At 44.6% G+C, this 12,410-nt stretch overlaps 1 protein-coding gene across 2 annotated transcripts in view; it reads right to left on the reverse strand.

Moving 5' to 3' along the window:
- The window catches only part of LOC123761968 (uncharacterized), a 40,097-nt gene extending 29,652 nt beyond the window's left edge, over positions 1–10,445 (reverse strand). Inside the window, exons 1-2 of one of the 2 annotated variants that reach the window (XM_045748134.2) lie at positions 9,837–10,445; positions 517–832 (exon numbers count right to left, since the gene is read on the reverse strand). In XM_045748134.2, coding sequence (XP_045604090.1) covers positions 517–574 — 58 coding nt within the window. In that variant the 5' untranslated portion in view covers positions 575–832; positions 9,837–10,445. Of the gene's footprint in view, positions 1–516; positions 937–9,836 lie in introns of both variants that reach the window. The other variant, XM_069300281.1, reaches the window with a different exon arrangement.
- Positions 10,446–12,410: the final 1,965 nt, after the last annotated feature.

A 12,410-nucleotide genomic window follows, 5' to 3' on the forward strand; every position in this document is an offset into this window, starting at 1 on the left:
AGAGAGAGAGAGAGAGAGAGAGAGAGAGAGAGAGAGAGAGATTCCTCTGGTTGTGCTGTGATGTAATAACTGGATTAGTCTCTGGCTGCAGCATCCCTGGTAATCATATTAGAGAAGCTTCCGCCTGCCCCCCTCCCGTCCCCTTGCAAATTTAATGCTGTTTTGGTTTATTAAGAGAGATCTGGTTAATATCTTAATGAAGACGGTAGCAACACAAGTCCTCGTATCACAGGTAGACTCTGACATCACTAGTTGCCACATAATTAGACGAACGGCAAGACTCAGTCCGGTAGACAAAACATCAGTAAGGTAATTCGCCTGCCAGGTACATAGTCAATACAAAACACAAGGTCTCGGCTGCCAGATACAACCTGTAACTCTAGCACACTCCGTGAAAGACAAATTTATTCAGTGACGAAATCATTATTTCTCTGATGAGTAGTCAGAGATATACTAGAAAAAAGTCTAAAGTCAAACCCTCGCCTAAAAAGTATAGTCAAACTCATCTTTACTCACCTGGTAGATAGAGGGCCTGAGCAGGAGATGGGTATCTGAAGGTAGAGTTCCTCTTCATGGTGTACAGATCACTCTACACTTGGGTCTTCAGCTTGGGCTCGGTGCTGCTGTGAGCGCCTCAGAATGAGCACCTCACTCCCCTACCGGGCTCACGGTGGTGGTGTCCGTGGCTGGTTTACAGGCGCGGTATTCAGGCGATACAGAGAAGCGAAGATCACCGATGTTGCCTGAAGTACAAAGGTATTGTGTCCCGGAGTCACGCTTCCATCCTTCTCAGTACTCTAATGGTAAACAAACACTTTTGCCGCCATGTGAGCTTCAGGGGGAAAACAAATCCATTAATTTTTTATTTTTTTTATTTTTACTTCTCTTCCCATTATAATTGTTCAATATTATTTAGGAATGTCATTTAGCCCAACCCTAAAAAAAATAATAACATGGATTGATTTATAACTTATAAATTCTTTTTACTTGCATTACTTTTTATCTAAATCAACATTTAGGTCAGTTTATATTATGTTTGGTTTGCCGTATCTCTAAATACTGTATAATGCGTGTTTCTACAAATCGTTCAACCTCGCCACACTAAACCCGTGGACGACGGACGGCGGCAGCTAAGCGACCAACTGTGTTTTGAATCCCTTACCTCGTGAATCCAGCCCCAAGAGACCGTGTCTGATGTAAGCTGACTACAGATTTTTGGTGGTTGCCTTGTCACAGGCGCCATGCAATAACAGTAAAATAAGTATTCTCCTATTTGTTCTTGCGGGGGTTGAGCTCTGCTCTTTCGGCCCACCTCTCAACTGTCAATCAACTGTAACTAACTACTATTTTTTTTCACACACACACACACACACATACACACACACACACACACACACACACACACACACACACACACACACACACACACACACACACACACACACACACACACACACACACAGGAAGCAGCTGTTTAACTCCCAGGTACCTATTTACTGCTAGGTAACAGGGGCATCAGGAGTGAAAGAAACTTTGCCCATTTGTTTCTGCCTGGTCCGGGAATCGAACCAGGGCCACAGAATTACGAGTCCTGCGTGCTGTCCGCTCAGCTACCAGACCCCAATGGCATGGGACCCCCCTCAGACACACACACAAGAGAGAGAGAGAGAGAGTGTGTGTGTGTGTGTGTGTGTGTGTGTGTGTGTGTGTGTGTGTGTGTGTGTGTGTGTTTATACATCTTGTGCCAACGTAAACCGAGCTCGTTGGATAGGACCAACTTACGTACACCATAAGAGTGCGGTACATATTTACCAAGAGCCGCCTGAAGTAGATTAAGGTCCTGAACCACAAGACCTTGTGACTTGGGGTGGTCGTACGAGTAGGCAGCCCTTATAGGGGTCTTTGGGGGTCTTTCCCGACCATTTCAATAAGGGGTAAAGAAAGGGTCTTGGGACATTGGGTCGACGGCCAATTGGTTATACCACTAAACAGATGTTGTTAGTCCTGAGAAACGAACGCCAACCTTATACATAGGTGTTGATGTTTATATACCACATATTATATGGATATATTATATGGATACCTCGTGCAGCATATTGTATGAATATGGTATATTTTGGATATTATTTCCGTCTAGTATATTGTGTCATGGGGGAGGACATGTCCGCTTCACCCGTCCCGCTTCACCCGTCCCGCTTCACCCGTCCCGCTTCACCCGTCCCGTTTCGCCCAACTCGCTTCACCCGTCCCGCTTCACCCGTCCCGTTTCGCCCGACCCGCTTCACCCGTCCCGCTTCACCCGTCCCGCTTCACCCGTCCCGCTTCACCCGTCCTGTTTCACCCGTCCCACTATACACAGCTTCATTCGTTCCATTTGGGAAATCTGAGCTTGTCTCGCGACAATTTTTCCCAGTTTCATTTCTGTGTCAAGCATTTTCTGTCGTTTCACCTTCATGTGAGGTACTGACTCTCCATGTGTGGTACTGACTCTCCATGTGAGGTACTGACTTGCCATGTGAGGTACTGACTCTCCATGTGAGGTACTGAATCACTGTTGGGAGTCTCTGTCTCTCTCTCCCGGTGAGGTGTGACATCCACGGAGCCGACAGCGCCTCGCAGCGCTCCGCTGCAAGTTTGGGAAAGGTTCCCTCGCGGCTGAGTGAATTGTGTTGGTAATTATTGGATGTGTTCCTGCACTCCATCTCTTACCCTGGTGGTGGTGCTGGTGGTGGTGGTGTTGGTGGTGGTGCTGGTGGTGGTAGTGTTGGTGGTGGTGCTGGTGGTGGTGGTGTTGGTGGTGGTGCTGGTGTGGTGGTGGTGCTGGTGGTGTTGTGGTGATGGTGGTGTGGTGGTGTGGGTGGTGGTGGTGGTGGTGGTGGTGTGAGTGGTGGTGGTGGTGGTGTGGGTGGTGGTGGTGTTGTGGGTGGTGGTGTTGGTGGTGGTGGTGGTGTTGTGGGTGGTGGTGGTAGTAGTGGTGGTGGTGTTGGTGGTGGTAGTGGTGGTGGTGTTGGTGGTGGTGGTGGTGTTGTGGGTGGTGGTGGTAGTAGTGGTGGTGGTGTTGGTGGTGGTGTTGTGGGTGGAGGTGGTGGTAGTGGTGGTGGTGGTGGTGGTGGTGTGGGGGTGGTGGTGTTGTGGTGGTGATGTGGGTGGTGGTGTGGGTGGGTGGGTGGTGGTGTGGGTGATGTGGGTGGTGGTGTGGGTGATGTGGGTGGTGGTGTGGGTGATGTGGGTGGTGGTGGTGGTGGTGTGGGTGATGTGGATGGTGGTGGTGTGGGTGATGTGAGTGGTGGTGGTGTGGGTGATGTGGGTGGTGGTGGTGGTGGTGTGGGTGATGTGCGTGGTGGTGTGGGTGGTGATGTGGGTGTTGTGGTGGTGGTGGTCTTGCTCTTGTCTGTGTGTAAGTCTCCCCCCCCCCCCCCCTCCACAACCAAGGCAAAAGCAAAGTAACAACCGGACGCCTGACACAATCATAATTACACCATGAATATTCCGGCCCGACTCGCTCTTGTGTAACCGGGAATCAAAGGCGGCTCCTCCTGATGAATCATGCCGCACACTTTGTTTCCCAATTTGCCTTGTAAATGGCCGCGTTATCTGTTATGCAGAGGCCAAACTTTCTTTCGATTGACGCTTGGCTAAATTCCTGCCTCATTTGTATGACTTTCGGAAGAAATATATATATTTTCCCAGCAAGTTGCGCAAAATAGAAATTTAATGAAAAGTTATTAGTCTCTGAAAACTTTTCACATCAGTCAAAAAAAAAAAATAAAAAAAAAGGCCGCTGATCTAGAGAAATATTTATATAGTTTGAAAAATATATACTTTTGCGAGGGGCTGCCGAGAGCGTGCATTTTAGAGAACATAAAAGTTGTACTCAAAAGCTGTTCAAAACGTAAATCTTTCCTTTTTTATATATATTTATTCTTCGTCAAGGCTTTTGAAGGAAAGGCTCAAGTTTTACATTGATGCAAATGTCAGCATGCATAGTAGCTCACAGCCGAGGGGGACAGCGCTCTGGAAACGCAGTCGAAAGGGCCAGAGTTCGATTCTCCGACGAGGCAGAAACAAGTGACCGAGTTTCTCTCACCTGATGCATCTGTTCACCTAGCAGTAAATAGGTACCTAGGAGTTAGACAGCTACTGGACTGTATCCTGGAGATGTGTGTGTGTGTGTGTGTAAGAGAGAGAGAGAGAGAGAGAGAGAGAGAGAGAGAGAGAGAGAGAGAGAGAGAGAGAGAGAGAGAGAGAGAGAGAGAGAGAGAGAGAGAGGGGGAGAGAGAGAGAGAGAGAGGGGGAGAGAGGGGGGGGGGGAGAGAGTAAATTAAGCCTTAATAATAAGCCTATTTTACCTTCACTAACGTGACTTTGACATAAAGTTATCGTCTAACAATTCTCGCCTCGTTATACGTGCCTCGTTTGAGATGAAAGAACTGACGTCCGTTAATTGCAAAAGTTCGTTTAAAAAAACAGTTCGTTGCTTTGATCTTATTTCCATAAAAAATGAACTCGTTATAGTGAAATTTTCATTCGCTTTAGCTACAATGACCGTTATGTTAGAGACTCAGTAATGCCGGCCGGTTGACGAGGGGGCCGCCCAGTATATTAATTAATGTAAATAACAAAGGCTTCTGTTAACAGGTAACTAGTTTCATATAATTGTTAAACTGTGGAACTCTTAATGGACTCGTACAGTATATATATATATATATATAATATATTCTTTTCATTCAAAATTCCTATTTTGAATGAACAGCATGTTAAAATTGATGAATACGTCTTTGGGGTCGACCGCTGGATGGAATGGATTTGGTCTGAGAACGGGTTGCAGCCTAATATGAAATCACTTTTTTTTATCCTGCTTGTGTTCACAATTGCAGTATTGAAGAGATGCATCTGTAATCATGAAGTCTTGCCCATCTCCTAGCCTGTCTTCCCTCCTCCTTCTTAGACCATTTCCTCCCTCCCCTTCTTGAGCTGTTTCTTGTTAATCCTACCTGGGAATAGGCTTCAAGTTTTCAGTCGGTTGCAAGCCAACTCCAGACACTACTGTTCTTACGTAATGGTCATGTCTTCTCATAGACATAATAACATGGGACAAAAACCCACACTTGTGTATTTGTGAAATTTTGGAATTTCACAAAATACCAAAATTTCTTAATATAATAAACATTATATTAAGGGATAATATTTATAAATATGAACTCGTTATATAAATATTAAGTATAGTATTTATAAATATTATACTATTTGGAAATAAATAATTTATTATAATAAAAATAATTTATTATTGAATAAATTATTATTCAATAATAAATAATTTACTATTTGGAAATAATTTACACCGAGTCTTTCGCACTCTCCTGAGTGCTTAGTCAAGGTCTGAGTGTGTGGTTAGGACGAGACTTGCACCTCAACGTCCAATGAGCCTCACATCTCAAAGTCTCAACGTCTTATTAAACATTAAGACGTAAGTCTGGTCTCCTAATCACACACTCAGATCTTGACAAAGCACTAAAGAGAGTTCGAAAGACTCGGTATAATTTCTTTAACATAAATTTCAGAAATACACATGTGTGAGTTTTATACTACTGTGACTCTTGGGCCCATTACGCAGTTCAGTTTTGTTCACCGTATTATTGAATGGACATAAATTCCCCTGAACATTATGCAGAGGTGGATGGAAAGGGCACTTCCAGGAAACTGAAACCTCCTTCATGAAGAGAGCTTAATTCACTATCTCAAGAAAAGCTAAGAAAAAAAAGGGACATGATAGAATTATACAGATGATTGAAAGGCTACAGCACGAGGAATGTTAACTCGATGCTAAGTATATTAACACAAAACAATTTATGCAAACTGGATAAGTGTGTGTGTATATATAATTATGTTGAATATGAATGAGTTTGGTTAGGTATAAATAGGACCTGCTTCGCATTGGTCAATAGGGCCTCTTCCGTTTCTTTTATGTTTACCGTGCTTATGTTCCTAAAAACCAGAGGAGAGCCAAGCGACACAATAGCCTAACCCTAGCTAGCGCCAAGCGACCCAATAGCCTAACCCTAGCTAGTGCCAAGCTACCCAATAGCCTAACCCTAGCTAGTGCCAAGCGACCTAATAGCCTAACCCTAGCTAGCGCCAAGCGAGCCAATAGCCTAACCCTAGCTAGCGCCAAGCGACCTAATAGCCTAACCCTAGCTAGCGCCAAGCGACCCAATAGCCTAACCCTAGCTAGCGCCAAGCGACCCAATAGCCTAACCCTAGCTAGTGCTAAGCGACCCAATAGCCCCATCCTACTCGAGGGGACTCAAATGCGTCTCCTGCACTCTCACTATTAATTATTAATCGTCTTAAGACATTGGAGCCGTTTCCAATATGCGTTAAAAAAATCAATTCTAGACAACAACTTATTTTCCAACGGGTTCTGGAAATTCTGCTGCGGAATTTAGTTACTTGAAATTGTTTCTGGGTCTGGGTTTCCGTGTCATATTGGTTTGAGTCCCTCCTGGTGGAAAATATGCAACATAGAGGGATACGAAGCCTCCGTAATTTGGCTGCGTTCATTGAGCGGCTAATTGTTTTTTTTATTGAGGCGGAAAATACCCGCGACTCTGAGTTCATTTTTGTTGGAAATTTATTGCGTACTTGTGGAAAATTTAGCGCAGTAAATATTAACTGGGAAAGATTGGACGCATTAATTATTCCCCTGGGTAGTGGAAGAGTGGACGCATTAATTTGCAATGTAAATTCCAATTCGCGATGAATCACTTGGCAACCATTAGCTTGCGGTGATTTATGCTGTAAAACAACCATTCGTGCCAAAACAGTCATTTAGGAGAGGTTAATCACGACACGTTTTGGAACAGAGACAAATTACAGCTGTTAAATAATGACGCTACGTGTGGAAGCCGTTGATGAATTACAAGGTAAATCACGGGCCCATTTGGTGATTTACGATGCAAATCACCAGCTCCTGGCGAGTCACAGGACAAACCACAGCTCTTGGCCAATCACGTGGCGTACCGCAGCTCTTGCGAATCACTCGGCAAATCATAGCTAGTGAATTATCATTCAAATCATGCCCCCCTCCCCCCCTTTTTGAATCACAAAACAAATCACAGTGAATGACGAGGCAAATCAGTCCCTGGCGAATCAAGAGCCGAAACCCAGCACTAAGTAAATCAGCTTTGTAAATACCTTTGTAAATCAGCTTGTTTGTGTTTACAAGGGAATGCAAGTCTTGCGTTTTAAGTGTAACTGTATCCAGTTTTCTAAGAAAAACTATGGGGCAAATTAGTGAATAGATTAAGTCAGCAAGAAAATCATTAGACTAATCAGCTGACTGGCAAATCAATTGGTATATCGCTAGGTTAGACCAGCACTCAAGATGCCTCCTCAGGTGAGCCGAACCTCAGGTGCGGCCAGCGAGATAATTGCTAATTTGGACGCACGGGTGTAGTGCGTGTTTGTACAGCTGTGGAACACCTGCCATTCTCACGGGTTTAAATTATTTCTCTCTCGCGCGCACACACACAGAAGACTGGAAGACGACTTGTATTACAGGACAACCTCTTCTCTCCTTTGTCGTGGGATCGACACTGGAAGACAGAAGAGTAAGGGGGAACATGATCACTACCTACAAAATTCTCAGAGGAATTGACAGGGTGGATAACAATAAACTGTTGAATACGGGTGGTACGCGAACAAGGGGACACAGGTGGAAACTGAGTACCCAAATGAGCCACAGGGGACATTAGAAAGAACTTTTTCAGTGTCAGAGTAATCAACAGGTGAAATGGATTAGGAAACAGATAACGATGGATCCACAACGAGGAGGAACGGAACATGGATAACAAAATGTAAGAGAATTAGAACAGAACTTCCAGACACATGTCGGGGAGGTAATACAGAAAACGGGAGAAGCGCCGAGATTGACAAAGAGTATTTACCCGAACTTACCCGAGGGTCATTCTCTAATGGTCTCGACGGGGACAGAGACCGCGGAAAATTATTTGTTGAGTATATTGTTGCAATGGCGTCCGTGGAAAGAAAGAGAGGTTGCAAGTTTACGTGTGGAAACCCTTGCACTTCCAACAGCGAAGTGTCAGGTCAAATACTTCTTCATCGTAGAAAATTGATCCTCGAAATCAGACACAAGATAGGGTAGACTACACTAGAAGGCAAGGGCAAAGCAGCTGAAGGAAGGCTCGTATATACTGCTCCCAAGACATAAAGGAGGCCAGATAAACATTAAGATAGGGGTTTGACAGGCAATACTTTCAGACAAAGTATTATTTACTGTATTATATGGACAAAATATAAAGCGCAGAGTAGAAATGAGCTGCAATATATAGGGACAAGATGCAAGGAACAACATGTCCCCCCTCGCCCTGTCCCCCCCCCCTTGCCCTGTCCCTCTAGTCTTGTCCTCTTCGCCCTGTCCCCCCCCCCCTTGCCCTGTCCCTCTAGTCTTGTCCTCTTCGCCCTGTCCCCCTGGTACGCAAGCAGCAGGTAAATAGGGGTCAATGGGTGTTAGCAAACCCCCCCCCCCCCTCTTCCTTATGTCGCTACTTGTCTTACCCATCCAACGGCCCAGGATGCTACTTTCTTGAGGATTAAGGAAGCACCTTAATAGTACCGGGAACGCATTTCCTTATTAGCTCACGGATGACGTCTCTTTAATGGTCCATGGAGCACCTTTAGTAATTCGCAGGAGAATTTTAATTAAATCCCTGTGGCTTCTGAATTAACTTTCACACTACTTTACAGTAGTGTGAAAGTTGCCGGAAAACATATGTCCTGGAAATATTAGTGTTCACCCTCCATTCCGTTTTCTATATGAAATTTCATATTCGCTAATATTTTCGAGATCACTTTCCTTTGTGAGTAAAAATATAGTTTTTTAAATATTTTCGTTATTCGCTGTGTATAAGGCTCAAAACTATTGTAGGCAAGTATTTTATTTTAAAAATTTTGTATTATTAATATATACGAAAATTTAAATTTATCGATATCGATAGAAATCAATTTACAAAAATATGAAAATGTTTTCATCGCCTGAAAATCAATTCAAAAATTTCGTAAAAGAAAAAAGGCATTTGATTTTGAGCTCGTATTGCAAAATATGAGATACGTGATGTAACAGAGATATACGGAGAGAGAGAGAGAGAGAGAGAGAGAGAGAGAGAGAGAGACGGAGACAGGGGAGTGGGGGGGTCCAAGACACAGTCCCCCCACAAGGCGCCAGGGTGTCGGGCGGGAGATCTGGGCGACCAAATGCACACCTGGTTTTTATTATTTCTCACTTAAATGGAAACAAAAAATCGGTAGACCCCGTAAGCAGATGTAATAAAATATATACATTAAAATGGAGCTTACCAACTGAAGGCCAGTGAGTGATGATAGGGAGGATTAACCCTCAGATGGTAAAGCTCTGCGCTATAGACAATATAACCAATTCATATGGACACTTTTCACTGAAATGTCTCTCGGGGCCAAAGTTACTGACCGATATTGTTCTCTGATTATACCGATACGTAATCAAAACGCTCAGTAAAGTGTATAATAATGCCTTTCCTCAAAGATTTGACTATGATAACTAAGCTAGATCGCACTATTATATCTTCAATCATACGCACGTCTATAATAATACCGATCAATAGCAACACAATGGTAATATTTTGTTTCACTGTGACGAAATTCCAACAATTTGCTAATACCCTACAGATATTCTTCGTGTAGATTTCGGATTAAACTTGAACAATGGCGTTACTATGTTTAGGCGCTAGGCTTTAATAATTTACTTTATGCAAATAAATACGAGTGTAGAGCTTAATCACATTGATACAAACAGCTGAGCACGGTAGCACTGTAAAGAGTAACTACTGTAGCCTAGCATCCAGCACGTGGTGAGTGAGTGAGTGAGTGGAAGAGCCCAGACTCCTGCGGCAGTGAAGAGCACCACGAACGCTGTCCTTTCCCGCCCGTGGCCGCCGCTGTACTGACTCCAGGTGGGCGCCCTCACTCTTTGCTGGACGGTGGGAGACGTCCTTGCTCTTTCCTGGATGGTGGGAGACGTCCTCACTCCTTCCTAGACGGTGGGAGACGTCCTCACTCCTTGCTAGACGGTGGGAGACGTCCTTGCTCCTTCCTGGATGGTGGGAGACGTCCTCACTCCTTCCTAGACGGTGGGAGACGTCCTCACTCCTTGCTAGACGGTGGGAGACGTCCTTGCTCCTTCCTGGATGGTGGGAGACGTCCTCACTCCTTCCTAGACGGTGGGAGACGTCCTCACTCCTTCCTAGACGGTGGGAGACGTCCTCACTCCTTGCTAGACAGTGGGAGACGTCCTCACTCCTTGCTAGATGGTGGGAGACGTATTCGCTCCTTGCTAGACGGTAGGAGACGTCCTCACTCCTTCCTAGATGGTGGGAGACGTCCTCACTCCTTCCTAGACGGTGGGAGACGTATTCGCTCCTTGCTAGACGGTAGGAGACGTCCTCACTCCTTCCTAGACGGTGGGAGACGTCCTCACTTCTTCCTAGACGGTGGGAGACGTCATCACTCCTTCCTAGACGGTTGGAGACGTCCTCACTCCTTCCTAGACGGTTGGAGACGTCCTCACTTCTTCCTAGACGGTGGGAGACGTCCTCACTCCTCCCTGCACAGTGGTGGGATTCATCATTACTTCTTCGCTTGACATATTTCCCAGATTATCATTTGTTTTGAGTGATTAACAATGTCAAATGTATTAGGCGTTGTTGTTGTAACTTGTGCTCCATTTGTGTAGGAAAGATGTTCAGTGGAAAACTGGTGTTTGGGGAATATTTTCGCTTCGATTTGCTTTGTTTGGTGAAAATGTTCGCCGAGCTGACTGTACAACCCCATAACATAAAAGTGTTATGGGGTTGTTACCGTTTGATTCAGGTTATGGTTCACACTGCAGTTCAAGAACAGAGTTACCAGAATGACCACGTCTGGTTTTTGCGTTTGGACAGTTTCGAAACTGTCCAAACGAAACTGGTGAAAAGTTTACCATCATCTGTAGCTCTTGTGTCGTACACTGTAGCCAGTGGTGACGTACACCCTTGTGGGGCATACGGTATACTAAGCAAAAGAAGTCACAGTATCCCCCGAAGGTTTCATGTGGTATTGGATGACTCCGGGCGCTCTACGTGAGGCGAAGGTGTTAGACGTAGCTCTCATCTAGAGTAAGATGAGGTCATGGCAGGACACATATGGCATTACCATCTCCACAACTTCATCAAGGCACGAAGGTGGTTGTTCCTGATGGTTCCTGATGATAATTGAAACTTAGCAACACACTTCATCTCCTGGCATTACACCAGTCTTCAAAAAAAACAATGAAATTCCACCGTCTTTTTATACTTGAAATTTTTAAACCTTGCTTCATAAATATTTGTCTTACTCTGCTTAAATGGCTTTAACAATAATTGGGTGTTGGCATATTAACATATCTCTTGTCGATCTGAGAACCTTTTAAGCTCACAAGTATTTTCTGTTTATTTCTGATGCTGTGGCAAATGCTGCCACCAGCATACCTTAAAGCTGTGGGTCCGATTACGTCCGCGTCTGCTCCCGGGGCCATTAATCGCTAATTTGATGGCAAATCGAACTCAGTTTTAACGGGATTTTAGACAGTATTCTCTTTGGGCGAGTTAACGCGCCTGCAAGCATTTCAATATTGGCAGTGTTATAGAAGTTTATATTGTAGTATTGTATGAGTTGTTCAGACCATCAAGTCTTGCTTGTTGAAAGTCGCGTTACAGCGCCGATATTACCTCCTCACTTATTAGTATTAGTAGGCATCCAGCAGTCTCGGGAGACTATGGAATTGCGCTCTGATTGTCTGTCTGGAGCTGTCATCTACCATCCCATACCACACCTGGCTGCTGGAGCCTATGTGGCTCCTCACATATCCTTATCATTACTGTTTGTGTTGTGGCTATCAGACGTGGGGGAGGGCTATTTATTTAGGGGTTTTATTTAAGGCTAAAATAAAACAGTGAGGGGGGGGGTAAAATTCAAAAATGTAATATTTCCATCAGAAATCTACATCAAAGATCTTGCCCAGAAGGAGGCAAGAAGCCTAGGACATGGCCCCCATCATACTTTCCTGGGGTGACTATATAATGGTTGATGGGGGAACAGGGGTTCAAGTTCAAGTTCAAGTATGTTTATTGAGATAAGCAAGAAATACATCTCAAAGGGATAGAGTAGCTTAGGCTATTTCTACCCCCCGGAACAGGGGTCATCGGTAGGTGGAGGCTGACGACCCCATATGGGCCTTCCTCCTGGCATGAAATATCAAATTACACCGATTTCTAATCTCGTTAAATACCTGCCTCCATCTCCACTAAACATCATCCAGAATATTAATTCCTACGTGATTA

Source organism: Procambarus clarkii, chromosome 5, assembly GCF_040958095.1.
Source record: "Procambarus clarkii isolate CNS0578487 chromosome 5, FALCON_Pclarkii_2.0, whole genome shotgun sequence".
Lineage (NCBI taxonomy): Eukaryota > Metazoa > Arthropoda > Malacostraca > Decapoda > Cambaridae > Procambarus > Procambarus clarkii.